At 43.3% G+C, this 26,420-nt stretch overlaps 1 protein-coding gene across 1 annotated transcript; it reads left to right on the top strand.

Annotated features, from left to right (window-relative positions):
- Positions 1–419: 419 nt before the first annotated feature.
- On the top strand, positions 420–20,020 carry LOC100487954 (proto-oncogene Wnt-3). The gene is made up of 4 exons (XM_002938499.4): positions 420–536; positions 14,752–14,993; positions 18,702–18,967; positions 19,440–20,020. The coding sequence occupies exons 1-4, from the start codon at positions 460–462 to the stop codon at positions 19,917–19,919; spliced, it is 1,065 nt and encodes a 354-aa protein (XP_002938545.1). The 5' UTR covers positions 420–459; the 3' UTR covers positions 19,920–20,020.
- The last annotated feature ends 6,400 nt before the right edge of the window (positions 20,021–26,420 follow it).

The following is a 26,420-nucleotide window of genomic DNA, read 5'->3' as shown; positions in this document are numbered from 1 at the left end:
TGGATACCATGACTTAGTCTATGCCTGTTTAATAGTTCTTAATTGCTGCAGAATGCCGATGGGGATGATGGGAGTTGTAGTGCTGAAGGCAAAGGGTAGTGCAGAAGAGGAGGAAAGTGCAGATGCAGAACTGGAGAGCATAGAGAGGGGTATGGAATTAGCATCCTGGGTGTAGTGCGGGGGGGGGGAGCTTCTTGACTGACAGTCCTAAGTAGGGAGGATTCCCTTACCTTGTCCCAGTGCTCAGGGATTGGCTGCCTTATGACATTCAGCTTTTTTCTTTCCCCTCGCCATAATCAGACAAGCAAGGTTATATAATGCACCTACACCCCTGCCCCCAAAAAAAGTCAGAGAGAGAGAAGAGACCCTGCTTCACATGGAATGTGCCTCACCTCCCCATTAGGGTCTACTCTCTCCCCCAACACCTGCCGATTTCTCCAGGGAAACTCAGCGCCCCCCATGGACAGACTTCGTCTCTTACACTTCCTCTGGATCTTCTCAGCTGCCCCAGTATTGGCAGGTTACCCCATTTGGTGGTAAGCGATCTATTGTGCTTTATTGTTATTACCCTCCTCACTTCCGCTACCTGGCAGGTAGGAGCACTTGGCTATTCCCAGTGGGTACCATACACACCTTCCTAACCTCCACTGAACAGAATCTTCCCCTGAACCCTGTCTAGCCTCATCATTTATGTTAAAGACCCCCATACCCATCTTCCTTTTGTTCTATTATCCTATATTATGTGTATCCCTGAGCATGAATTATAAACTATTATATGAACCAAAATTACTTTGAAGCAGGACATCCTATGTCCTATGAGATTCCTACCCTTTGTTTTACTGATCTTGTGTTTTGAATGTAGTTGTGGCCTAATTTTTAATCAAAGCACTCATCTCTGGTTTCCAAAATGTGGGAATGGCTCCCCGAATGGACCTAATGCGGTGGAGGAGGGTCCAGCCTGTACTGGACTCCCCTGGAACTATAGCGGGGTGACTGTTACCCCAATGTTTCTATATATCTGTAACCTTGTTATGGGCTAAGGGGGCCCAGCCTGAAGGCCAGTTAGGGGGGATTTGGGGTGAGTGCTTATTTGTGCCCTGGGTACCCCTGGAACTATAGCGGGGTGACTGTTACCCCAATGTTTCTATATATCTGTAACCTTGTTATGGGCTAAGGGGGCCCAGCCTGAAGGCCAGTTAGGGGGGATTTGGGGTGAGTGCTTATTTGTGCCCTGGGTACCCCTGGAACTATAGCGGGGTGACTGTTACCCCAATGTTTCTATATATCTGTAACCTTGTTATGGGCTAAGGGGCCCAGCCTGAAGGCCAGTTAGGGGGGGATTTGGGGTGAGTGCTTATTTGTGCCCTGGGTACCCCTGGAACTATAGCGGGGTGACTGTTACCCCAATGTTTCTATATATCTGTAACCTTGTTATGGGCTAAGGGGGCCCAGCCTGAAGGCCAGTTAGGGGGGATTTGGGGTGAGTGCTTATTTGTGCCCTGGGTACCCCTGGAACTATAGCAGGGTGACTGTTACCCCAATGTTTCTATATATCTGTAACCTTGTTATGGGCTAAGGGGGCCCAGCCTGAAGGCCAGTTAGGGGGGATTTGGGGTGAGTGCTTATTTGTGCCCTGGGTACCCCTGGAACTATAGCGGGGTGACTGTTACCCCAATGTTTCTATATATCTGTAACCTTATTATGGGCTAAGGGGGCCCAGCCTGAAGGCCAGTTAGGGGGGGATTTGGGGTGAGTGCTTATTTGTGCCCTGGGTACCCCTGGAACTATAGCAGGGTGACTGTTACCCCAATGTTTCTATATATCTGTAACCTTGTTATGGGCTAAGGGGGCCCAGCCTGAAGGCCAGTTAGGGGGGGATTTGGGGTGAGTGCTTATTTGTGCCCTGGGTACCCCTGGAACTATAGCGGGGTGACTGTTACCCCAATGTTTCAATATATCTGTAACCTTGTTATGGGCTAAGGGGGCCCAGACTGAAGGCCAGTTAGGGGGGATTTGGGGTGAGTGCTTATTTGTGCCCTGGGTACCCCTGGAACTATAGCGGGGTGACTGTCACCCCAATATTTCTATATATCTGTAACCTTGTTATGGGCTAAGGGGGCCCAGCCTGAAGGCCAATCAGAGTAAGATTTGGGATGAGTGCTTATTTGATATCTTTATATAGAACTAGCATGGTGATGGTTACAACTATATTTCTGTATATTTATATCAGAGAGGAGCGAACAAAGCCTGAAACACAATGAAAGGCTTTAAGTCGGAATAACTGTTCCAGTTATGAGCTTGGTTGTGATATAGAAGTAAATAATTAAGATATATTCTTTATATAATAGGTAGATAGTAGACATAGAGGCACACAGACAGAGCTATTGCGCCCAACAGGTCTATAGTATTTATTAAGTGTTTATACAAAATTGTAGGTCACTACTAAAATTTTGGATGAACACTTGTGATACTATTCAAGCTCAGTGGTTCTGTTCTACACTTACTAGGACCTTGGCATCTGTTCATTTTTAATTGTATTTATAAATACATATATATAGACATATTCAGATATTGTATGGGGATACAGGGCATAACAGAAAGGGGAGAGAAAGTTAAAAGAAAGTACAAGGAGGATGATGCATATGTGTATATATGGGTAAGAAATGAGAAAGATACAAATGGAAATTTGTGCATTATTATGAATATACGAAATACATTTTCATTAGTGTGTAAGCTAAGTGCAGTTTAGCAGTACAAACACAGTTATGGATGTAGGGGCTTTAGTGGAATTGTTGCATCAAAAAACAGTGGGAAAATATCTCAAAAACATGTGTATCTTTATGTACATAGACACTGAAAAGATATATTAAATTACTGAAAGGCCATCTCCCATAGACTCCATTATAAGCAAATAATTCTAATTTTTAAAAATGATTTCCTTTTCCTCTGTAATTATAAAACAGTAAGAGAAGGAAAGTTTGCCAGCGCTTAGTTTGCCTTTAAAAATAATTTTTACAAAAAATGAGGTGTTAGTACCACACTTTGGCCAAAATATGTAAGCTCACGTGCCACGTCAAGGCCCCTCATTGTACGTGAGTCCTACACTGTCTAATGACTCAAAGTCATTAGACAGTGTAGGACTCACGTACAATGAGGGGCCTTGACGTGTGGTACTAACACCTCATTTTTTGTAAAAAATTATTTTTAAAGGCAAACTAAGCGCTGGCAAACTTTCTTTCTCTTTGTGTATAATGAATGGCTTTTTGTCATTTATAGCAGCTGGTTAATGCTACAGTGTGGGTTAGACCGAGCGCTGGCACAATAGTGTGTTTCTAGCAGCTGGTCAACACTACAGCGTGGGTTAGACCGAGCGCTGGCACAATAGTGTGTTTCTAGCAGCTGGTCAACACTACAGCGTGGGTTAGACCGAGCGCTGGCACAATAGTGTGTTTCTAGCAGCTGGTCAATGCTACAGCGTGGGTTAGACCGAGCGCTGGCACAATAGTGTGTTTCTAGCAGCTGGTCAATGCTACAGTGTGGGTTAGACCGAGCGCTGGCACAATAGTGTGTTTCTAGCAGCTGGTCAATGCTACAGCGTGGGTTAGACCGAGCGCTGGCACAATAGTGTGTTTCTAGCAGCTGGTCAATGCTACAGCGTGGGTTAGACCGAGCGCTGGCACAATAGTGTGTTTCTAGCAGCTGGTCAACACTACAGCGTGGGTTAGACCGAGCGCTGGCACAATAGTGTGTTTCTAGCAGCTGGTCAATGCTACAGCGTGGGTTAGACCGAGCGCTGGCACAATAGTGTGTTTCTAGCAGCTGGTCAATGCTACAGCGTGGGTTAGACCGAGCGCTGGCACAATAGTGTGTTTCTAGCAGCTGGTCAATGCTACAGTGTGGGTTAGACCGAGCGCTGGCACAATAGTGTGTTTCTAGCAGCTGGTTAATGCTACAGCGTGGGTTAGACCGAGCGCTGGCACAATAGTGTGTTTCTAGCAGCTGGTTAATGCTACAGTGTGGGTTAGACCGAGCGCTGGCACAATAGTGTGTTTCTAGCAGCTGGTTAATGCTACAGTGTGGGTTAGACCGAGCGCTGGCACAATAGTGTGTTTCTAGCAGCTGGTCAACACTACAGCGTGGGTTAGACCGAGCGCTGGCACAATAGTGTGTTTCTAGCAGCTGGTCAATGCTACAGTGTGGGTTAGACCGAGCGCTGGCACAATAGTGTGTTTCTAGCAGCTGGTCAATGCTACAGCGTGGGTTAGACCGAGCGCTGGCACAATAGTGTGTTTCTAGCAGCTGGTCAATGCTACAGTGTGGGTTAGACCGAGCGCTGGCACAATAGTGTGTTTCTAGCAGCTGGTTAATGCTACAGCGTGGGTTAGACCGAGCGCTGGCACAATAGTGTGTTTCTAGCAGCTGGTCAATGCTACAGCGTGGGTTAGACCGAGCGCTGGCACAATAGTGTGTTTCTAGCAGCTGGTCAATGCTACAGCGTGGGTTAGACCGAGCGCTGGCACAATAGTGTGTTTCTAGCAGCTGGTCAATGCTACAGTGTGGGTTAGACCGAGCGCTGGCACAATAGTGTGTTTCTAGCAGCTGGTTAATGCTACAGCGTGGGTTAGACCGAGCGCTGGCACAATAGTGTGTTTCTAGCAGCTGGTTAATGCTACAGTGTGGGTTAGACCGAGCGCTGGCACAATAGTGTGTTTCTAGCAGCTGGTTAATGCTACAGCGTGGGTTAGACCGAGCGCTGGCACAATAGTGTGTTTCTAGCAGCTGGTTAATGCTACAGCGTGGGTTAGACCGAGCGCTGGCACAATAGTGTGTTTCTAGCAGCTGGTTAATGCTACAGTGTGGGTTAGACCGAGCGCTGGCACAATAGTGTGTTTCTAGCAGCTGGTCAACACTACAGCGTGGGTTAGACCGAGCGCTGGCACAATAGTGTGTTTCTAGCAGCTGGTCAATGCTACAGTGTGGGGTTAGACCGAGCGCTGGCACAATAGTGTGTTTCTAGCAGCTGGTCAATGCTACAGCGTGGGTTAGACCGAGCGCTGGCACAATAGTGTGTTTCTAGCAGCTGGTCAATGCTACAGTGTGGGTTAGACCGAGCGCTGGCACAATAGTGTGTTTCTAGCAGCTGGTTAATGCTACAGCGTGGGTTAGACCGAGCGCTGGCACAATAGTGTGTTTCTAGCAGCTGGTCAATGCTACAGCGTGGGTTAGACCGAGCGCTGGCACAATAGTGTGTTTCTAGCAGCTGGTCAATGCTACAGTGTGGGTTAGACCGAGCGCTGGCACAATAGTGTGTTTCTAGCAGCTGGTTAATGCTACAGCGTGGGTTAGACCGAGCGCTGGCACAATAGTGTGTTTCTAGCAGCTGGTCAATGCTACAGCGTGGGTTAGACCGAGCGCTGGCACAATAGTGTGTTTCTAGCAGCTGGTTAATGCTACAGCGTGGGTTAGACCGAGCGCTGGCACAATAGTGTGTTTCTAGCAGCTGGTTAATGCTACAGCGTGGGTTAGACCGAGCGCTGGCACAATAGTGTGTTTCTAGCAGCTGGTTAATGCTACAGTGTGGGTTAGACCAAGCGCTGGCGATTTCTTTCTGTGTTTTGTGTACAAATTATAAAACAGTACCTTTGTACCTGATGGTAACTCAGCTGCCTGAATCCATACTGGTGGCAAAACAATCATATTGGGTTTCTTTCATGTTTAAATGATTTTTAGCAGCCTTGAGGTGTGATGATCCAAGTTACGGAAAGATCCCTTATCTGGAAAACCCCTGGAAAACCTATACCTGTAATGATACATTTGATAATATTGCAACTTAGGGTTAGACTTACTATGGGCAGCTGACATGGTATGTTTACTGGTTGGTAAGAACATGCAGATTCTCATGAGATGACATTGCCTGTATTTCAGTGTAAATGAATAAAGGGTACATACCACACAGATGAATATTAGTGAAATTGTGAGATTTTCTTTTTTCGACCCCTCCCAGACATGAGCTCTGCTGTAGCCCACCTTGCCTTGCCACTATGGACTTGAAGATATGGTTATTAATCATGAATAAAGCCTCTGAAATATCCACTCTGCGGTGTGCAACTTGCCCTTTGGCATTACTATGATTAAGGAAACATGGTAATATAGTGAGTAACATAGTAAGTTAGGTTGAAAAAAGACATATGTCCATCACATTCAACCATAATGCCTATATATAACCTGCCTAACTGCTAGTTGATCCAGAGGAAGGCAAAAAACCCCATCTGAAGCCTCTCTAATTTGCCCCAGAGGGGAAGAAATTCCTTCCTGACCAGTCCCTGGATTAACATCAACAATAAAAGCTCTTTATTTCCCCAACTTATCTCTGATTTCTGCTAAGAACCCCATCAAGAACCCCAAAACATTCTTATTTTTTCAAAGTCTTTTTACAAATTTCTATGCTATTAAAATTGTACATTGTCAATGAGCTCTGGTATGAGAAAACTGTTCAAACTACAGTGGCTTGCAAAAGTATTCGGCCCCCTTGAACTTTTCCACATTTTGTCACATTACAGCCACAAACATGAATCAATTTTATTGGAATTCCACGTGAAAGCCCAATACAAAGTGGGGTACACGTGAGAAGTGGAAGGAAAATCATACATGATTCCAAACATTTGTTACAAATAAATAACTGCAAAGTGGGGTGTGTGTAATTATTCAGCCCCCTTTGGTCTGAGTGCAGTCAGTTGCCCATAGACATTGCCTGATGAGTGCTGATGACTAAATAGAGTGCCCCTGTGTGTAATCTAATGTCAGTACAAATACAGCTGCTCTGTGACGGCCTCAGAGGTTGCTAAGGGAATATTGGGAGCAACAACACCATGAAGTCCAAAGAACACACCAGACAGGTCAGGGATAAAGTTATTGAGAAATTTAAAGCAGGCTTAGGCTACAAAAAGATTTCCAAAGCCTTGAACCTCCCACGGAGCACTGTTCCACCGATCATTCAGAAATGGAAGGAGTTTGGCACAACTGTAACCCTACCAAGGCACGGCCGTCCCCCTAAACTCACAGGCCGAACAAGGAGAGCGCTGATCAGAAATGCAGCCAAGAGGCCCATGGTGACTCTGGGGGGGCTGCAGAGATCTACAGCTCAGGTGGGGGAATCTGTCCATAGGGGAACTATTAGTCGTGCACTGCACAAAGTTGGCCTTTATGGAAGAGTGGCAAGAAGAAAGCCATTGTTATCAGAAAACCATAAGAAGTCCCGTTTGCAGTTTGCCACAAGCCATGTGGGGGGGGCAGCAAACATGTGGGAGAAGGTGCTCTGGTCAGATGAGACCAAAACTGAACTTTTTGGCCAAAATGCAAAACGCTATGTGTGGCGGAAAACTAACATTGCACATCACTCTGACACACCATCCCCACTGTCACATATGGGGGGGCAGCATCATGCTCTGGGGGGGCTTCTCTTCAGCAGGGACAGGGAAGCTGCTCAGAGTTGATGGGAAGATGGATGGAGCCAATTACAGGGCAATCTTGGAAGAAAACCTCTTGGAGTCTGCAAAAGACTTGAGACTGGGGCAGAGGTTCCCCTTCCAGCAGGACAACGACCCTAAACATAAAGCCAGGGCAACAATGGAATGGGTTAAACCCAAACATATCCATGTGTTAGAATGGCCCAGTCACAGTCCAGATCTAAATCCAATGGAGAATCTGTGGCAAGATCTGAAAACTGCTGTTCCCAAAGGCTGACCATCTAATCTGACTGAGCTGGAGCTGTTTTGCAAAGAAGAATGGGCAAGGATTTCAGTCTGTAGATGGGCAAAGCTGGTAGAGACATACCCTAAAGCCTGGCAGCTGGAATTGCAGCAAAAGGGGGTTCTACAAAGTATTGACTCAGGGGGCTGAATAATTACGCACACCCCACTTTGCAGTTATTTATTTGTAAAAAATGTTTGGAATCATGTATGATTTTCCTTCCACTTCTCACGTGTACCCCACTTTGTATTGGTCTTTCACGTGGAATTCCAATAAAATTGATTCATGTTTGTGGCTGTAATGTGACAAAATGTGGAAAAGTTCAAGGGGGCTGAATACTTTTGCAAGCCACTGTATATGTTAAATTCTTTTGTTTAAATTATTGGTAAATTCTGGCATTTAAATAGTTAACATTGCTTTAGAGTAAAAAGTTTGTTCCTAATCTGCAGGTTTTCAGACGGGGCTTTGAATGAATTCTTATCAGTTTTGAAAGATGTTATTGATTAACATAAAACAATAGCTCCACCAATAGATATATAAAGAAATAGATATGAATGAATTTCAATTGGTTTCAAGAACAAATTTGAAGTGTCAAATGTAAAATATTGATGGCAGACCCCTGTTTATTGAATGGGATTTTATTTAAATGCTGTTTATTTATGATTTCAATGAAGTCAACATTCAGATTATTCAGTTATTATTATTATTAACTTGTATTTATAAAGCACCTACATATTCCGCAGCGCTGTACAATATGCAGTCATTTAGCAAAAGATCTGAACTGAAAAAGCACAAAGAAAAAGAAAAGTGGAAAACATCCGAAAACCGCAACTTTTTCATATTGTCGCACAAATGACAGGGTCAAAAAACTTCTAAAACCACAAAGCAAAGAAAGATCTTCCAGTTGTACAAAGGACACCTGCCATTGGTTTCTACACGATCGCAACAACTTTAACATGGCGTATATTTTTTCGGGTCTTATCGCATAATAAATCACAAAAAAATCAAATTTTTTTCCTCAACAAAATTGTATTTTGGTGCAAAAAAATACAAATTGTGAAAAAAATCAAACATTATTAAATGCCTTTAGTTCATTAGTTCACCTTTAAGTAGTACAGGTATGGGATCCATCATCTGGAAACCAAAGTTCCCAATTACGGGGCCATTCCCCATAGACTCCATTTTAATCAAACAATTCAAATTTTTAAAAATGATTTATTTTTTCTCTGTAATAATAAAACAGTACCTGTACTTGATCCCAACTAAGATATAATTACCCCTTATTGGGGCAGAACAGCCCTATTGGGTTTATTTCATGGTTAAATGATTCCCTTTTCTCTGTAATAATAAAACAGTACCTGTACTTGATCCCAACTAAGATATAATTACCCCTTATTGGGGGCAGAACAGCCCTATTGGGTTTATTTAATGGTTAAATGATTCCCTTTTCTCTGTAATAATAAAACAGTACCTGTACTTGATCCCAACTAAGATATAATTACCCCTTATTGGGGCAGAACAGCCCTATTGGGTTTATTTAATGGTTAAATGATTCCCTTTTCTCTGTAATAATAAAACAGTACCTGTACTTGATCCCAACTAAGATATAATTACCCCTTATTGGGGGCAGAACAGCCCTATTGGGTTTATTTCATGGTTAAATGATTCCCTTTTCTCTGTAATAATAAAACAGTACCTGTACTTGATCCCAACTAAGATATAATTACCCCTTATTGGGGCAGAACAGCCCTATTGGGTTTATTTAATGGTTAAATGATTCCCTTTTCTCTGTAATAATAAAACAGTACCTGTACTTGATCCCAACTAAGATATAATTGCCCCTTATTGGGGGCAGAACAGCCCTATTGGGGTTATTTCATGGTTAAATGATTCCCTTTTCTCTGTAATAATAAAATAGTACCTGTACTTGATCCCAACTAAGATATAATTACCCCTTATTGGGGGCAGAACAGCCCTATTGGGTTTATTTAAAGGAACAGTAACACCAAAAAATGAAAGAGCTTTAAAGTAATAAAAATATAATGCACTGTTGCCCTGCACTGGTAAAACTGGTGTGTTTGCTACAGTAACACTACTATAATTTATATAATAAGCTGCTGTGTAGCCATGGGGGCAGCCGTTCAAGTTGGAAAAAAGGAGAAAAGGCACAGGTTACATAGCAGATAACAGATAAGTTCTGTAGAATACAATAGTGTTTTATCTGTTATCTGCTATGTGCCTGTGCCTTTTCTCCTTTTTTCCAACTTGAACGGCTGCCCCCATGGCTACACAGCAGCTTATTATATAAATTATAGTAGTGTTACTGTAGCAAACACACCAGTTTTACCAGTGCAGGGCAACAGTACATTATATTTTAGTTACTTTTATACACTTTCATTTTTTGGTGTTACTGTTCTTTTAATGGTTAAATGATTCCCTTTTCTCTGTAATAATAAAACAGTACCTGTACTTGATCCCAACTAAGATATAATTACCCCTTATTGGGGCAGAACAGCCCTATTGGGTTTATTTAATGGTTAAATGATTCTCTTTTCTCTGTAATAATAAAACAGTACCTGTACTTGATCCCAACTAAGATATAATTACCCCTTATTGGGGCAGAACAGCCCTATTGGGTTTATTTCATGGTTAAATGATTCCCTTTTCTCTGTAATAATAAAACAGAAATTTGTACTTGATCCCAAATAAGATATAATTACCCCTTATTGGGGGCAGAACAGCCCTATTGGGTTTATTTAATGGTTAAATGATTCTCTTTTCTCTGTAATAATAAAACAGTACCTGTACTTGATCCCAACTAAGATATAATTACCCCTTATTGGGGGCAGAACAGCCCTATTGGGTTTATTTAATGGTTAAATGATTCTCTTTTCTCTGTAATAATAAAACAGTACCTGTACTTGATCCCAACTAAGATATAATTACCCCTTATTGGGGCAAAACAGCCCTATTGGGTTTATTTAATGGTTAAATGATTCCCTTTTCTCTGTAATAATAAAACAGTACCTGTACTTGATCCCAACTAAGATATAATTACCCCTTATTGGGGGCAGAACAGCCCTATTGGGGTTATTTAATGGTTAAATGATTCCCTTTTCTCTGTAATAATAAAACAGTACCTGTACTTGATCCCAACTAAGATATAATTACCCCTTATTGGGGCAGAACAGCCCTATTGGGTTTATTTAATGGTTAAATGATTCCCTTTTCTCTGTAATAATAAAACAGTACCTGTACTTGATCCCAACTAAGATATAATTACCCCTTATTGGGGCAGAACAGCCCTATTGGGTTTATTTAATGGTTAAATGATTCCCTTTTCTCTGTAATAATAAAACAGTACCTGTACTTGATCCCAACTAAGATATAATTACCCCTTATTGGGGGCAGAACAGCCCTATTGGGTTTATTTCATGGTTAAATGATTCCCTTTTCTCTGTAATAATAAAACAGTACCTGTACTTGATCCCAACTAAGATATAATTACCCCTTATTGGGGGCAGAACAGCCCTATTGGGTTTATTTCATGGTTAAATGATTCCCTTTTCTCTGTAATAATAAAACAGTACCTGTACTTGATCCCAACTAAGATATAATTAATCCTTATTGGAATGTTATGTTTACATTTCCATAGACTTAATGTATGGAGATCCAAATTACAAAAAAAGCTTTAATCCAGAAGACTCCAGGTTTTGTGCATTCTGGATAACAGGTCCCATACCTGCATTTCATAGACTGGTCAATTCTATTCCACTTTTTTACTGGTCTTCATTTTTTTTTTCATAGTAATTTGCCTTCTTCTTCTGACTCTTTTCAGCTTTCAAATGGGGGTCACTGACCCCAGCAGCCAAAACCCTATTGTTCTGTGAGGCTACAATGGTATTGTTACTTATTTTTCTATTCAGGCTTCTCCTATTCATATTTCAGTCTCTTATTCAAACCACTGCCTGGTTGCTAAGGTAATTTAAACCCTAGCAACAAGATAACTGCTGAAATTCTGGGGGGAGTTGCTGAAGAAAAAGTGAAATTATTCAAAAACCACAAATAATATAAAATGAAGACTCACAATAGCACTCGCTACATCAGGGGTCCCCAACCTTTCTTACTCGGGAGCCACAGTCAAATGTAAATAGACTTGGGGAGCAACACAAGCACCATAATAGTTCATGGAGGAGCCAAATAAGCGCTGTGATTGGCTATTAGGGGCCTCTATGCACCCTATCAGCTTACAGGGGCTTTATTTGGTAGGAAATCTTGTTTTTATTCAACCAAAACTTGCCCCCAAGTCAGGAACTCTAAAAAAATTACCTGGTTTGGGGGCACTGAGAGCAACATCCAAAAACAAGTGTACAAAATATTACAGAAATACCATTTTTTTCCGCTGCACGATTACATTGTATTCAAGGAAATTCAACATCTAAGAATTTACCATTAAGCTTTATATTCAGCAGCTCTCCAGTTTGGGATTTTAGCAGCTATATGGTTGCTATGGTCCTAGCAACCAGGCAGTGGTTAAATTGAGAAACTGGAATATGAATAGTGGTTCCTAATAGAAAGATAAGTAATGCAAAGAAACAATAACAGTGAAATTGTAGCCTCACAGAGCAATAGTTTTTTGCCTGCTGGGGCCTGAAAGAGTTAGAAGTATAAGGCAAATTATTAAAAAACAATTAAAAATAAGAAATGAAGACCAACTAAAAAGCTGCTAAGAACTGGCCCTTATATATATAGACGTAATTGAAATGAGAACCACTTCTTTAATTAAAACAACAGGCAAAACGTAGTTTTATTTCTAATTACGGAACACCTGTCAAACAGAGGGGTATCCTAGCCCTTTATGGCATAGCGTCCCATATTACAGAATAGGTTAATATGGAAAACCCAAGGTGATAAGCTTTTTACATAATAGATCCCATCCCAGGATGCATTATGGCACTTCTATTAAAAGACTTTCCTCTTCGTTAAGTGTTTGTCCCTGTATCTGCCTGTGATGTATAATCTGATACCTGCGTATGATATAAAGTCTGATGCATACCCTCAGGATACATGACTGTGGCATAATCTGATGTTTATTATAATTAGTAAAGGGAAGGCACCATTTCCTGGAGACCCATGGTAATTAAAATGCCCAAATGCAATAAGCATTCAATCATTTCCTGTCTTTTAGATCCCTAAACCAGATAAAGCCAATCAAAACACTACGGGGTGTATTTATTAACATTGGAGGCAAACGTCACTGGTGATATTGCCCATATCAACCAATCAGATCTTTGCTTTTATTTTCTAACTTGTAGTTGACTGTTCAAATCTAATTGCTGATTGGTTACTCTGGGCAACCAGTGTTTTTTGTCTCCAATGTTAATAAATATGCCCCTATGTATATAGTGTCCTCTGACTTGATTTTCATTGTGTCAGTCTTCTCACTACTGATATGTCCAGGTAAACAGGAGCCTGTGCTTCGTGATCCTGCCCTGAGTTTTGGAGTCTTCCACTTGCAGGAATCAGGTCCAGCTAGATGTTGCCTGCACTTAGAACATTTCTGAGGTACCCAGCTGGCTGACCTGGAATGGGTGGCCAGTAGGTAATATCCGGAGCATCCTAATCCTTATTGTTCAAGGATTAGGTTTTGGGATGAGCAGAATTGTCTGGGCAGGCTTTCTCTGGATGGGATACACTACAGATCTGGAGTCTTAAGCCCTATGTAATGAGGTCTCCCTGAGGAACAGGAGAGAGGGCTCACTAATGCATGGAGTGTGCCTAGTCAGGGGTAGAGGTAGGAGAGGGAGGGGGTTCACAAATCAACACAGTTATCTGTTACCAGAATAAAAGTGTAGCTTTGAAAGAATTAAGTCAACCGGGGGGGCATTGGAAGGGCTTCATGATGGAAGATGGGACTTGACATTTGTGAAAATATTGGGTTAGATCAAATTTGAGGAGAGTCTTTTTTTCAAATTGATTTTACTTCCCCAGCTCCATTTCAGTCATTTCCCCATAGACCTCAATGGAGTTTTCACATGGTAAATCACGAGATATGTTTTTCTTAGTGAATTGAGTCTGGTAAGGCTAGCATACAGGTGGGAAAGTAAGGTGCCTATGTGGGTGGAGCCAGTCAGTGTAAGGGCAAAGTGTGTATGATAGCTGGGGGGGGGTTTAAAAGGGAATTTAAAAGTTGCGACTGCTTCCTAGCTATCTCCTCCTGGATGAGCCATCGCCACCTCAAACCCAACCTAGCTAAAACAGAGCTCATGGTCTTCCCACCCAAACCTAACCCTTCTCCTCCTTTCACCATTACTATTGATGGCATGACCATTAACCCTGTTAAATCAGCACACTGTATGTTACCCAACCACTTAGATTGTAAGCTTTTTGGGGCACGGACCTCCTTCCTACTGTGTCTCATACCACATGGCACTCAATCTCTGCGTATTTATACATTTTTATTGTATTTATCATAATATTTGTCCTCCCTGTGTGTAATTTTGTATACTGTAACATTGTACAGCTTTGCATATCCTTTTAGCGCTCCATAATTAAAGTTATACATACAAGTAAAAACATATAGGTACAATGGAGGTGCAACTGATCTGGCCAAACTAGCTACAATTATACAAAAGAGAGGGGATTAATCAATGTCCATTTCCTGGTCCGTTGTTTTTTTAGTAATTTTGGCAGTAAGTTCACACACATTTTGCTGCGTCTCTGAAGGTTAAGACATATTGTTTGATATTGTTTTTTAAGATTAGCTCAGTGGGAGTGTTGAGGGATGGCAGAAGTTGGAAATAACCGGTAGAAAAGAGGCAACATTTCATGATAGCCTTGCAGCTGCCTGGGTGCTGATAACGTTTGCTGAAAGTCATATAGAGCACAAAGAATGCAGACAGTGCTTGAAAGTAAATATTGGGTTCTGTGTTGAAATGTATTAAAGAATCTATTTCCTTCTATGGTCGAATTAAAACTTATTTTATATTACTTTCTCTCCAGGTCCTTAGCACTTGGACAACAGTACAGCACCCTTGGGTCCCAGCCAATCCTCTGTGGATCTATACCAGGTCTTGTCCCAAAACAGATGCGGTTCTGCCGGAACTACATTGAGATCATGCCCAGTGTAGCAGAGGGGATAAAGCTGGGAATTCAAGAATGTCAGCACCAGTTTAGAGGGCGCCGCTGGAACTGCACCACCATTCATGACAGCTTGGCCATCTTTGGACCAGTACTGGATAAAGGTACTGATCAGACAAAAAGTATCATTAACTATGCACCATTATAAAATGTTTTGCCCTTCGTGTCATGGTCCCATTTTCCATGGATTCTTCCCACAACCTGTGTGCCCCCGATATCCATGGGATCTTGCAGTCTAGTGTATCCCCACAATCAGTGTGCCCCTGATGTCCATGGGATCTTGCAGTCTAGTGTATCCCCACAATCAGTGTGCCCCCGATATCCATCGGATCTTGCAGTCTAGTGTATCCCCACAACCTGTGTGCCCCCGATATCCATGGGATCTTGCAGTCTAGTGTATCCCCACAATCAGTGTGCCCCCGATATCCATGGGATCTTGCAGTCTAGTGTATCCCCACAATCAGTGTGCCCCCGATATCCATGGGATCTTGCAGTCTAGTGTATCCCCACAACCTGTGTGCCCCCGATATCCATGGGATCTTGCAGTCTAGTGTATCCCCACAATCAGTGTGCCCCCGATATCCATGGGATCTTGCAGTCTAGTGTATCCCCACAACCTGTGTGCCCCTGATGTCCATGGGATCTTGCAGTCTAGTGTATCCCCACAACCTGTGTGCCCCTGATATCCATGCGATCTTGCAGTCTAGTGTATCCCCACAATCAGTGTGCCCCTGATATCCATGCGATCTTGCAGTCTAGTGTATCCCCACAATCAGTGTGCCCCCGATATCCATGGGATCTTGCAGTCTAGTGTATCCCCACAATCAGTGTGCCCCTGATATCCATGCGATCTTGCAGTCTAGTGTATTCCCACAACCTGTGTGCCCCCGATATCCATGGGATCTTGCAGTCTAGTGTATCCCCACAACCTGTGTGCCCCCGATATCCATGGGATCTTGCAGTCTAGTGTATCCCCACAACCTGTGTGCCCCCGATATCCATGGGATCTTGCAGTCTAGTGTATCCCCACAACCTGTGTGCCCCCGATATCCATGGGATCTTGCAGTCTAGTGTATCCCCACAACCTTTGTGCCCCCGATATCCATGGGATCTTGCAGTCTAGTGTATCCCCACAACCTGTGTGCCCCCGATATCCATGGGATCTTGCAGTCTAGTGTATCCCCACAACCTGTGTGTCTTTGATAACCATGGGATCTTCCAGTCTAGAACCTGTGTTTTTCGGATGTCTAGGGGATCTTGCAGTCTAGTTTATCCCCGCAGCCTGAAGAGAGTAATATCCCCATCCTTTGTTTTTATTCCCTGAATTTTGAGCAATTCAGAAAATGCAAACATTGCACCACTAATACTGTAGTTGAGCTGCAGATGACATTCAATGTAGACTGCAGCGGTACTCCTACCCACCACTATGGAACACTGTATGGCTTGGGTAGAACTTACCTGCCAAGATAGTCTTTCCCTGATGTAGAGTAGCAGGAATGCTATGGCAGCTGACTGATGTCAGGTGACCCCTATTGAAAGTACCCAGTGATGATTTGTAGAAGACCTCAGAAGTCAGGGGAAGGGGACCCAGTAAACTAGCTAGAGAACATTCCATCCAATATAGAATAGAAATGTAACCCCTGGAGTATAGGAGGGAGGTGCCTTATAATGGCTGTTCATGGAACCTGTGCACCTATCTATCATAGTGCCTATATTGGCTTTGGTTTTGTCAGTACATTAATATGAACACTTTAAGAACCACTCAAGCCCAAGTGATTGTGCAGCACACTGGGTAAAAACGTGCCCTTGAGTATTAATGTTTAAGAGTGCCACCTGTGATAAAGGGTTAAACTGGTGAGCAAAAGTGTGTTACATACTTGGAGATACTTTAATTGAATAGGTTTGACAAAAGGAACCAATAGCAACTATACCTTAATAAAACTAAATGTTGTGTCCCAGTAGCTGATGCTGCCTATGTGAGCAGCCATACATCATGGTATAGAGGTGGGAACAGCAAATACAGGGAGTGAGGAGAAGTGTGAGAGAAGGGCAGAATGATGAGCAAGTTCCCAGAGATGAGAATCTGCAAGGTTTGCTCTCACACAGAGGCTGCCGGATCAGTAGCACAGAAAGTGAATGAGTGAAATGAGCTTAGTGTTGAATAAAAAGGAGTTTAAGCCTCCCCACTGCAAGGCTGAGAGGGGTTCCTGGCCCAGCAGGACTCTGGGGCTATTCACACGCCCTTTCACTGCTCTCTTCCCCCCACCCTCAGACTGAGAGGGGGACTCCTCCAGTACGGGACAGTACGTAGCCTGCCGAAGGGCTTGCTGCTACGAACTGACAGGGAAATGGCAGTCTGGTCACACACAGGTCCCAAGGACGCCCATCATTATGTCACTAATACACTGTGACACCAGCATACTGTAACCTCTATTTCAGCTCAATATCTGCCTTCCCGGACTGGTACCAGTAGAACATGGGTTACACTGTACTCTCTTATCCAGAATGGGCCTTCGCTAAGTGGCAGAGGAAGGTGAGGGGGTTGTGCAACTACACCTCTCTCGCTGCTATGCAGAAAAATGAAAACAGAGGGCGCCAGAGGTTCTTGCAAATAACAAAATGATAAGTATTTATTGAACATCCACAGGGTTACTCACAATACAGCTTCAGAGGCCATTGGTACATGCAACACATACCGAGTGTATATTCAGACTCACTCTCCTGCAGGCAGACTGGCAGGAATCTCCCTTCACCTCTGCGACACACCCTGTAGTGGATCCCTCAGGGAATTCTCTATCCTGATTCCCTATTCACTTGGATCCCTACACTACAGGCAATGTAGCCTGGGAGAGATATCTCCAGAAAAACTGCAATCCTATGCAGGAGCTCAATGCTGCTCATTCTAGCTCAGCCCTAACTGCCTTACACCCCTAGAAGGTACTATAAAGGGAGATACACCTGCCACTATCTAATGCCTCATTCACGGGGCCCTGTTCCCCGACTTCACTGGGCCTGGGCTCTCAGCACACATGCACCTTGTCCCTAAGGTGGAAGCAAACAAACAGGAAAGTGCCACTCCTCTCCCCAAACTATAACAAAGTCAGGCAGGATGTGGTCACTATACCTTCTAACCAATAGCACACATATGTTAATGAACCCACTTAGATACATTCCCTTCTGCCCAGCAACTAAGGGAACTGAACCTGTAGGGATTTAAAGCCATAGGGACCATTTAACCCTATGGGTCCCTACAATACAAAAGGGGATTGAGCGTCCCAGCAGGTAACTGGCCGAACTGGGAAGGAGGGAGGAAGCCTTTTAACAGTAGACTTAATCCCTTCGCCTCTCCATCCCAGATCTGCAGTGGGATATCCTCCTGCCCCTTGTCTCTATTTTTTTGCAGCCCCCTCTCTCTTTCCTTAGAACTGTTCCATCTAATTGAAATAGAAGCAAGAGAGTGAAGCAGAGGGAGCTATATATCTTTAGACCCCAAGTGAAAGGGTCTTTACTGTATAAAATTCTCTATTCTGACATTGAACTATTTTTGTTTTATTGGTGAACACCATTGACAACTAGCAAAAATATATTGGCTGTAAAAGATATTGGCTGTATGTGAACAAGAGTCAGAATTCTTGACTGCCCAGGTGCCAAACAGCATGACTGAGTTGTTTGCAGCAGGAATAAATATTAGGGTGAGGAAGGATTAGTGGGATGGCAGAAGTCCTTGGGAGCCACAGTCATACATTACAATAATTAATCTGTTGGGCTGATCGTGTATAATAAGACTATAAACATAAGCATGTAATTTTCAGCCACTCGTGAATCTGCGTTTGTCCACGCCATTGCCTCTGCCGGAGTTGCCTTTGCCGTGACTCATTCTTGTGCTGAAGGCAGCTCCACAATCTGTGGCTGTGACTCTCACCACAAAGGCTCCCCTGGAGATGGTTGGAAATGGGGTGGCTGCAGCGAGGATGCAGACTTTGGAGTTCTGGTGTCCCGTGAATTTGCAGATGCCCAAGAGAACAGGCCAGACGCCAGATCAGCCATAAACCGACACAACAATGAGGCTGGAAGAGCGGTGAGAAATAATGATACTATGGTCCCAAGGGATGGGCAATGCATTGAGGCCCAAAGCAGGGAGAAGGGAGACAAAATGGAGTATAGTAGGAGCTGAAATTCTGAATCAAACTCCAGTTGACAGTGGACTGCCACAGGGAGCATGGAGTCCTGTTTATCCTTTATAAAGCTGCCACTAGAGACCACTCTTTTTGTTAAAGACTCCACTTCCTTTCCTTCCCAACTTGCCCCCATCAGAATGCTCCAATCCAACCCACTGCTTCAGTTAAAGACTTGCCCCCATGCCGGGCTGCCATTGGCCTTGTGTTTGGGATAACTTCTCTGCTGAAAGATGTTTTCACGCAAGCTTTTTTAGCAGATCGAAACTGGTTCTTCTGTATTATTTTCCTTTCTATTGCTTCACTTATCCTTCCTTTTACTTGAACAAGATGCCCAGTCTCTGCTGATAACAATGTCTTTTTGTCTTCTCTTAGACCATTCTTGACCACATGCACCTTCGATGTAAGTGCCATGGTCTCTCTGGCAGCTGTGAGGTTAAAACCTGCTGGTGGTCCCAACCTGACTTTCGTGCTATTGGGGATCACCTAAAGGATAAGTATGACAGTGCCTCCGAGATGTCAGTGGAGAAGCACCGGGAATCACGAGGTTGGGTTGAAACACTGAGGGCCAAATACTCGCTCTTTAAACCTCCCACAGAGAGGGACCTTGTGTACTATGAGACTTCCCCCAACTTTTGTGAGCCCAATCCAGAGACTGGATCTTTTGGGACCCAGGGCCGTTCCTGCAACGTGACGTCCCATGGCATAGATGGATGTGACCTCCTGTGCTGTGGAAGGGGCCACAACACGCGCACAGAGAAACGCAAGGAGAAGTGTCACTGCATTTTCCACTGGTGCTGTTATGTGAGTTGCCAGGAATGTGTGCGCATTTATGACGTCCACACCTGCAAGTGAAACAAAGGTACTAAAGCTGCAGCTTGCCAATAGGTCTGTTCTATATCCACAACAGAGCAGCAATGGGCCCAATCATATATTGTACTTCTTTATTCCAAGAGCCCTTTCACGTCATAAGTTCCCAATCCATGGGGCTGGCCCCTCTAGGGGGACCCAAAGCAGTGGTGCAGCACAAAGGCAAGATAGGGTAGGTTTTGGGGTAAAAACTTTATTCAGCATTTTCATCCTATAATTGTGTTGCCGATATACTGAATCCCAGCCTTCTGATCAGCTCTCCGTATTATAACAATGTCTGTCAATGGGCTTCTGTGCCTAACGTCATGGCTCTAACAGACTTAATTCAGGTCATATTTCCCCTATCAGCAAAGGCGAAGCAAAGCTGTGCTTCAAATCGCTTTCAATTGTAGGGGCCATGTTGGCACCCATAGCTTAACCTTTAATGGCAATCGTTACCCTTAAAACAAAACATTTTCTTGTCATTTTCTCAAGTCTTTCTTAATAATGAGATGACTTGTTGTACATAATTATCACAAATGCATATGAACAACCCCTGCCCTTGTCAAAAGAGCAAAACCCCATATTATATTAAAGACTTTGCTAAAATAATACTTTGTTTGCATCAACACATGAATTGTTGATTTTGTAAACCCTATTCCATTTGGTCACTAAATATTTATCAGTGCGGGTCTTTTCTAACAGTACTGAGAGGACTGTGCTGTAGCCAATTGTTGGAAGATGCTATCAGTCATGAGCGTATCCACCAGAATGTTTTGCAAATATCTGATATTCTGGCAAATTTTGTCTTCTTAATAGTTGGCCAGTGAAGCCACACACAGAAGGGTCCTTTCTCTACAAGGTTTTCTGTTTTATGGGATCACTTTTGTACTAAATGGTTTATATTGTGATCTAAGGGGAATCAATTCAAATATAACCAAACCAAAGGGACAATTTTCATCAATGCCTCTGCAACCTGCCCTCAGTATAAGATACTTTCATATTAAATAAGGCCTTTGGCAATGCCACACAGCCTACACAGTGGCCCTTATCCCTTAAACACTCCTGCCGATACTTTTGGTCTGGATTTACTACAGAGCTCTGATGCTGCGGTAGCTTTTCGCTATCCCTTCTTTTCCCCCTTTTTTTCTTCTCTCCCTTTTTGAAGATATACTAGTTACTCCTGTTTTTTCTAAAGATTTTGCTATAATGTCCAGATGAGTGCGGACACGCTCACTAAAGCTTCTATAAGCATATTACAGTTTTGGGTATTAGACCCGCCTAGGTTGGGAAGGTGGGTAGGGTGGGCTAGGGAATTTTGGTTGGGGATGTTATGTTTTTTGTTTGTCTATATTACCATTATTCAGGTCTTACAACTCTATAAGATGCTCTTTCACAAACGCGAGCTAATGGCGGACATCGCTCACAGCGGCACCAATCTAAAGACAACACAATATGGCTAAAATTTCAGTGACCTCTTGGAATATAAGAGGGCTTAATTCAAAATTTAAAAGGAGCCTTCTGTTTACTTACTTAAAAAGATACTCTCCCTCTATTCTCCTACTGCAGGAGACCCACCTTACGGGCCAAAAAATTCTAGCACTCAAAAAACCCTGGGTGGGATGGCACTATCACTCTACATATTCCTCCTATTCCAGAGGAGTCTCAGTACTAATACACAAAGGGGTGCCATTTGAACTAATCAAGCTACATACAGACTACTATGGTAGATTCATGACTCTTCATGGTCTCCTTGCCCATAAGCCCATAACAATTATTAATATATATGTGCCGCCGCTGTTCCCAATAAGTCCATTTCTTATCATGGGAGACTTTAATAATTGCATGAATCCCTCCCTAGATAGATCCAAAGCAGAACCCAATACATCCACCAGACTTGCGGGATGGGCAGACGCTCTCCACCTTACAGAGGTCTGGAGATGGAAAAACCCCACAGCGAGAGTTTTCTCCTGCCACTCACTTACCCACAAATCCCTTTCTAGAATTGATTTGGCCTTTGCCTTAGCAGATTTATTGCCCATGGTCGACACAATACAATATCTACCCCAAGCCCTGTCAGATCACTCCCCACTTAGCCTTTCCCTCCGCTGGAACCCATCTCCGGTAGACACGTTATGGCGACTGAGTCCTCTATGGCTTAAAAATGATATAGTTGCAACTCAAAATCAAAAAGCATACACAGAATACTGGGAACTAAACAATAATTCTGCTTCACCATTAATGCTTTGGGACACCTCTAAGGCAGTCATGAGGGGCGAACTAACAGCTGTAATATCCCAAGCGAGAAATGAAAAAAAAGAACAGTTAAATGAGGCAGAAAAAAGCTTTATAGCAGCAGAAACTACACACACCCAGAACCCCACAGAACACACATATGAACAGCTACTATCTGCAAGGAACTCCCTTAGTCGGGCTACTATTTCACTAACAAGAAAAGCAGTACTGTACCAAAATCAGCGTATTTTTGAGCAGGGGGACAAGAATAGTAAACTGCTAGCCTACCTCTCCAAACCCCAAAGCAACTCCACAGCGATACCTCACATTCGTCAAGAAGACGGCACACTCACTACAGAACCCAAGACCATTGCACAACAGTTTGCCACCTACTACAAAAACTTATACACAACTACGACTACCTACTCTAAGACACAACTAACACAATACCTAGCAAGCATACCCATTCCAAAAATAGATTTTGCTAAAGCGTTTGATACAGTACCTCACAGAAGGTTAATGATCAAATTAAGGAATATTGGCCTAGAACATAATATTTGTAATTGGATAGAGAACTGGCTGAAGGATAGAGTACACAGAGTGGGGGTAAATGGAACATTTTCTAATTGGACCAGTGTGGTTAGTGGGTACCGCAGGGGTCAGTCCTTGGGCCTTTGCTTTTTAACTTGTTTATTAATGACCTGGAGGTGGGCATAGACAGTACTGTTTCTATTTTTGCTGATGACACTAAATTGTGCAAAACTATAAGTTCCATGCAGGATGTGCCGCTTTGCAGAGAGATTTGACAAAATTAGATAACTGGGCAGCAAACTGGGAAATGAGGTTCAATGTTGACAAGTGCAAAGTTATGCACTTTGGTAGAAATAATATAAACGCAAACGATCTACTGAATGGTAGTGTGTTGGGGGGATCCTTAATGGAGAAGGATCTAGGGGTTTTTGTAGATCACAAGTTGTCTAATGCCAGGCAGTGTCATTCTGTGGCTACTAAAGCAAATAAAGTGCTGTCTTGTATAAAAAGGGCATTGACTCAAGGGATGAGAACATAATTTTGCCCCTTTATAGGTCCCTGGTAAGGCCTCACCTTGAGTATGGGGGGCAGTTTTGGGCTCCAGTCCTTAAGAAGGATATTAATGAGCTGGAGAGAGTGCAGAGACGTGCAACTAAACTGGTTAAGGGGATGGAAGGGTTAAACTATGAGGTGAGACTGTCGAGGTTGGGGTTGTTCTCTCTGGAAAAGAGGCGCTTGCGAGGGGACATGATAACTCTGTACAAGTACATTAGAGGGGATTATAGGCAGTTGGGGGATGTTCTTTTTTCCCATAAAAACAATCAGCGCACCAGAGGTCACCCCTTTAGATTAGAGGAAAGGAGTTTCCATTTGAAGCAGCGTAGGGGGTTCCTCACGGTGAGGGCAGTGAGGGGGTTGGGGAATGCCCTGCCGGGGGATGTTGGGTAGGGGGTTCCTCACGGGGAGGGCAGTGAGGGGGTTGGGGAATGCCCTTCCTAATGATGGGGTAATGGCAGATGCTGTTAATGCCTATAAGAGGGGCCTGGATGAGTTCTTGATCAATCAGAATATCCAAGGCTATTGTGATACTAATATCTACAGTTAGTATTACTGGTTGTATTTATAGTTTATGTATGTGAGTGTATAGATTGGTAGGTGTGGGTTGTGTGTGCTGGGTTTACTCGGATGGGTTGAACTTGATGGACAATGGTCTTTTTTCAACCCTATGTAACTATGTAACTATGTAACTATGTAACTACTATTAGAGGCCTTACATATGGTAACATTACAGAAAAATTATCACTATACGCAGATGACTTATTAATATACCTGGCAGACCCCAGGGACTCGCTGACCTCTCTGCTGCAGCAAGTGGACAAATTTGGACACTTCTCCGGTCTGCGAATCAACTGGGATAAGTCAATCCTTTGCCTCATAGACCCTCTCCAACCACAACCAGTAATACCCAATATACCCTTAAAGTGGGCCAACCAATTCAAATATCTAGGAGTCTGGATAACTGTAGATCCTACTAACTACATATCACTTAACCTAGACCCCTTACTATCAGATCTCAAAACCCGACTGACCCAATGGTCCAAATTACCACTTTCACTCTGGGGCCGCATAAATATAATAAAAATGATATATCTTCCCAAGTTTCTATACATACTACACAACTCCCCAATCTTTATTCCTAAAACCTTTTTTAAGAAACTTAACCAAATTATCCTACCATTTATTTGGAATAACCGACCCCCCAGAATGGCCTGGACAAAACTATGCGCTCCTCTAGCTGAAGGAGGCCTAGCCCTCCCGCACTTCTATCATTACTTCTTAGCCTCACAAATACACTACCTACACTGGTGCTTCATTCATGACCCTTACAACCCAAATCTGCAACTTCAGGCAACAATACTTGGCTCCCTGGAAGGATTAAGCAACTTTCCTTACCGACATCTTAAGGATACAGCCCCACTACCAACAACTCTAACTATCCCGCGCAAAGCCTGGACCATAGCACTTACACTGCTCAAACACCCGCCACCCCTACTTACGTCTAGACTTCCACTCTGGGGCAATCAATACTTACCACAATTTAGGTCACTACCCGACTTCATATATTGGCCTCGCCACAACATTAAATATCTGGGAGACCTCACGGAACACTCAACCTTCCCAACACATGCACAGATCCGAGAAAAAGCTCAACAACCAACTCTCCCCTTTTATAAATATTTGCAGTTACGATCAGTGTTCAGGGACCAATTTGCCACTCTCACCCCCCAGCTCACCTCTTTAGCAGTGGAGACTACTCTACAAACTAGCAACCCAGTAAAGATTACTTCAAATCTATACCAGAACCTACTTTCAACAGGCCCCAAACCCTTTCACACCACACAAATATGGTGGACTTCGCAAATACCAGCTCTCACCCAAGACGATTGGGAAGAGGCAACAGACACAATGTACAACTATCTCTTATCTACCAGAGATAGGTTAATACAGTATAAAACCTTTCACCACCTATATATCACACCACTAAGGTTGCACCAGATGGGCCGTACCCCAACTGATCACTGCCCAAGATGTGCAGCAAACCTAGCTAACTTCTTTCACATGATCTGGTCATGCCCCCACATCGCTAAATTCTGGTCAGCAGTAATTAAATATCTATCGGATAACTTAGCCTTCCCTACTGTGACTGCTCCTGAAACCTGCCTGCTAGGAGTCCTAGACAGTATGATTGCTCAAAACAGCTCCCGGACACGCTACAGAATACTCCTGTTCTATGCAAAAAAAACTGTTGCAATGCACTGGATGGGCTCTACCCTCCCCACCGTTACAGCCTGGAAGAATCTAGTGAATACCGTTGCTCCTCTCTATAAGCTCACATATGAGAACAGGGGCGCACCCGACAAATTTGATAGAGTTTGGGGCCCTTGGTGCGACCTAGAGGGAAACTAGAGGATTCCACTCCCATTTACACTGTAAAACCCCCGGTGTCTCCCCACTTCCCTCTATCACATCTTGAACATCTCAGCTCAGTAGAATGATGGATTCAATATCCCGTAACTGCTGCCAGACTCACGCTCATACTTTGTAATGTTGTACCTACTCTAATGTCTGTAACAAACCTTAAAGATAGACCTGAATAAGAAAGACCAGCATAATTTTTATTGTAATGTTAAATGTGTTATTTTATGTTTTTGTTTGTATGAAAATCAATAAAATACACCTTTCAAAAAAAAAAAAAAAAATAAGGCCTTTGGATATTTGCATTATGAAATGTGCCATTTATATCTGTTAGGGATGCACTGAATGCAGAATTTGGTCACATCCTAGCACTTTTTGAAGGATCTGGAATCCAGCAAATCCTACATTTTCATTGGCACTTAATCCAAACCCTTGATGACATGTGATTTTACAGGTCTGGACAACTGGATGTTGTTGTTCTCAACTTTAAATATACAAATTGGGTTTGGAGAACCTGGTATTTGTTCAACTCCAGTTGTTGGATTCCATGCATCCCAAATGTTATTAAACTTTGCTGTTAACATAACAAAGTTCTATGAAGCTAATGTATGCATGCAGGGTCGGACTTGGGCGTGCAGGGCCCACCAGGGCTCCCGCCCCAGGTGCCCCAGCCGACCCAACCGCGTCCCCTAACCCCCCCCAGGGGCCCCCTAACCCCCCCTCAGGGCACTCGCCTGACGTCCTCCCCGAGCGCGTATAAATTGA

Source organism: Xenopus tropicalis, chromosome 7 (assembly GCF_000004195.4).
Source record: "Xenopus tropicalis strain Nigerian chromosome 7, UCB_Xtro_10.0, whole genome shotgun sequence".
Lineage (NCBI taxonomy): Eukaryota > Metazoa > Chordata > Amphibia > Anura > Pipidae > Xenopus > Xenopus tropicalis.
This window is presented reverse-complemented; position numbering and strand designations above follow the sequence as displayed.

What these genes read in the sequence shown, in the direction of transcription:
- LOC100487954 (XM_002938499.4), top strand. Translation starts at nt 460, where the DNA reads ATGGACAGACTTCGTCTCTTACACTTCCTCTGGATCTTCTCAGCTGCC. An exon ending in TGGACCAGTACTGGATAAAG is followed by an intron (nt 14,994 to 18,701) that starts GTACTGATCAGA and finishes TGTAATTTTCAG; the next exon opens with CCACTCGTGAATCTGCGTTT. An exon ending in ACAATGAGGCTGGAAGAGCG is followed by an intron (nt 18,968 to 19,439) that starts GTGAGAAATAAT and finishes GTCTTCTCTTAG; the next exon opens with ACCATTCTTGACCACATGCA.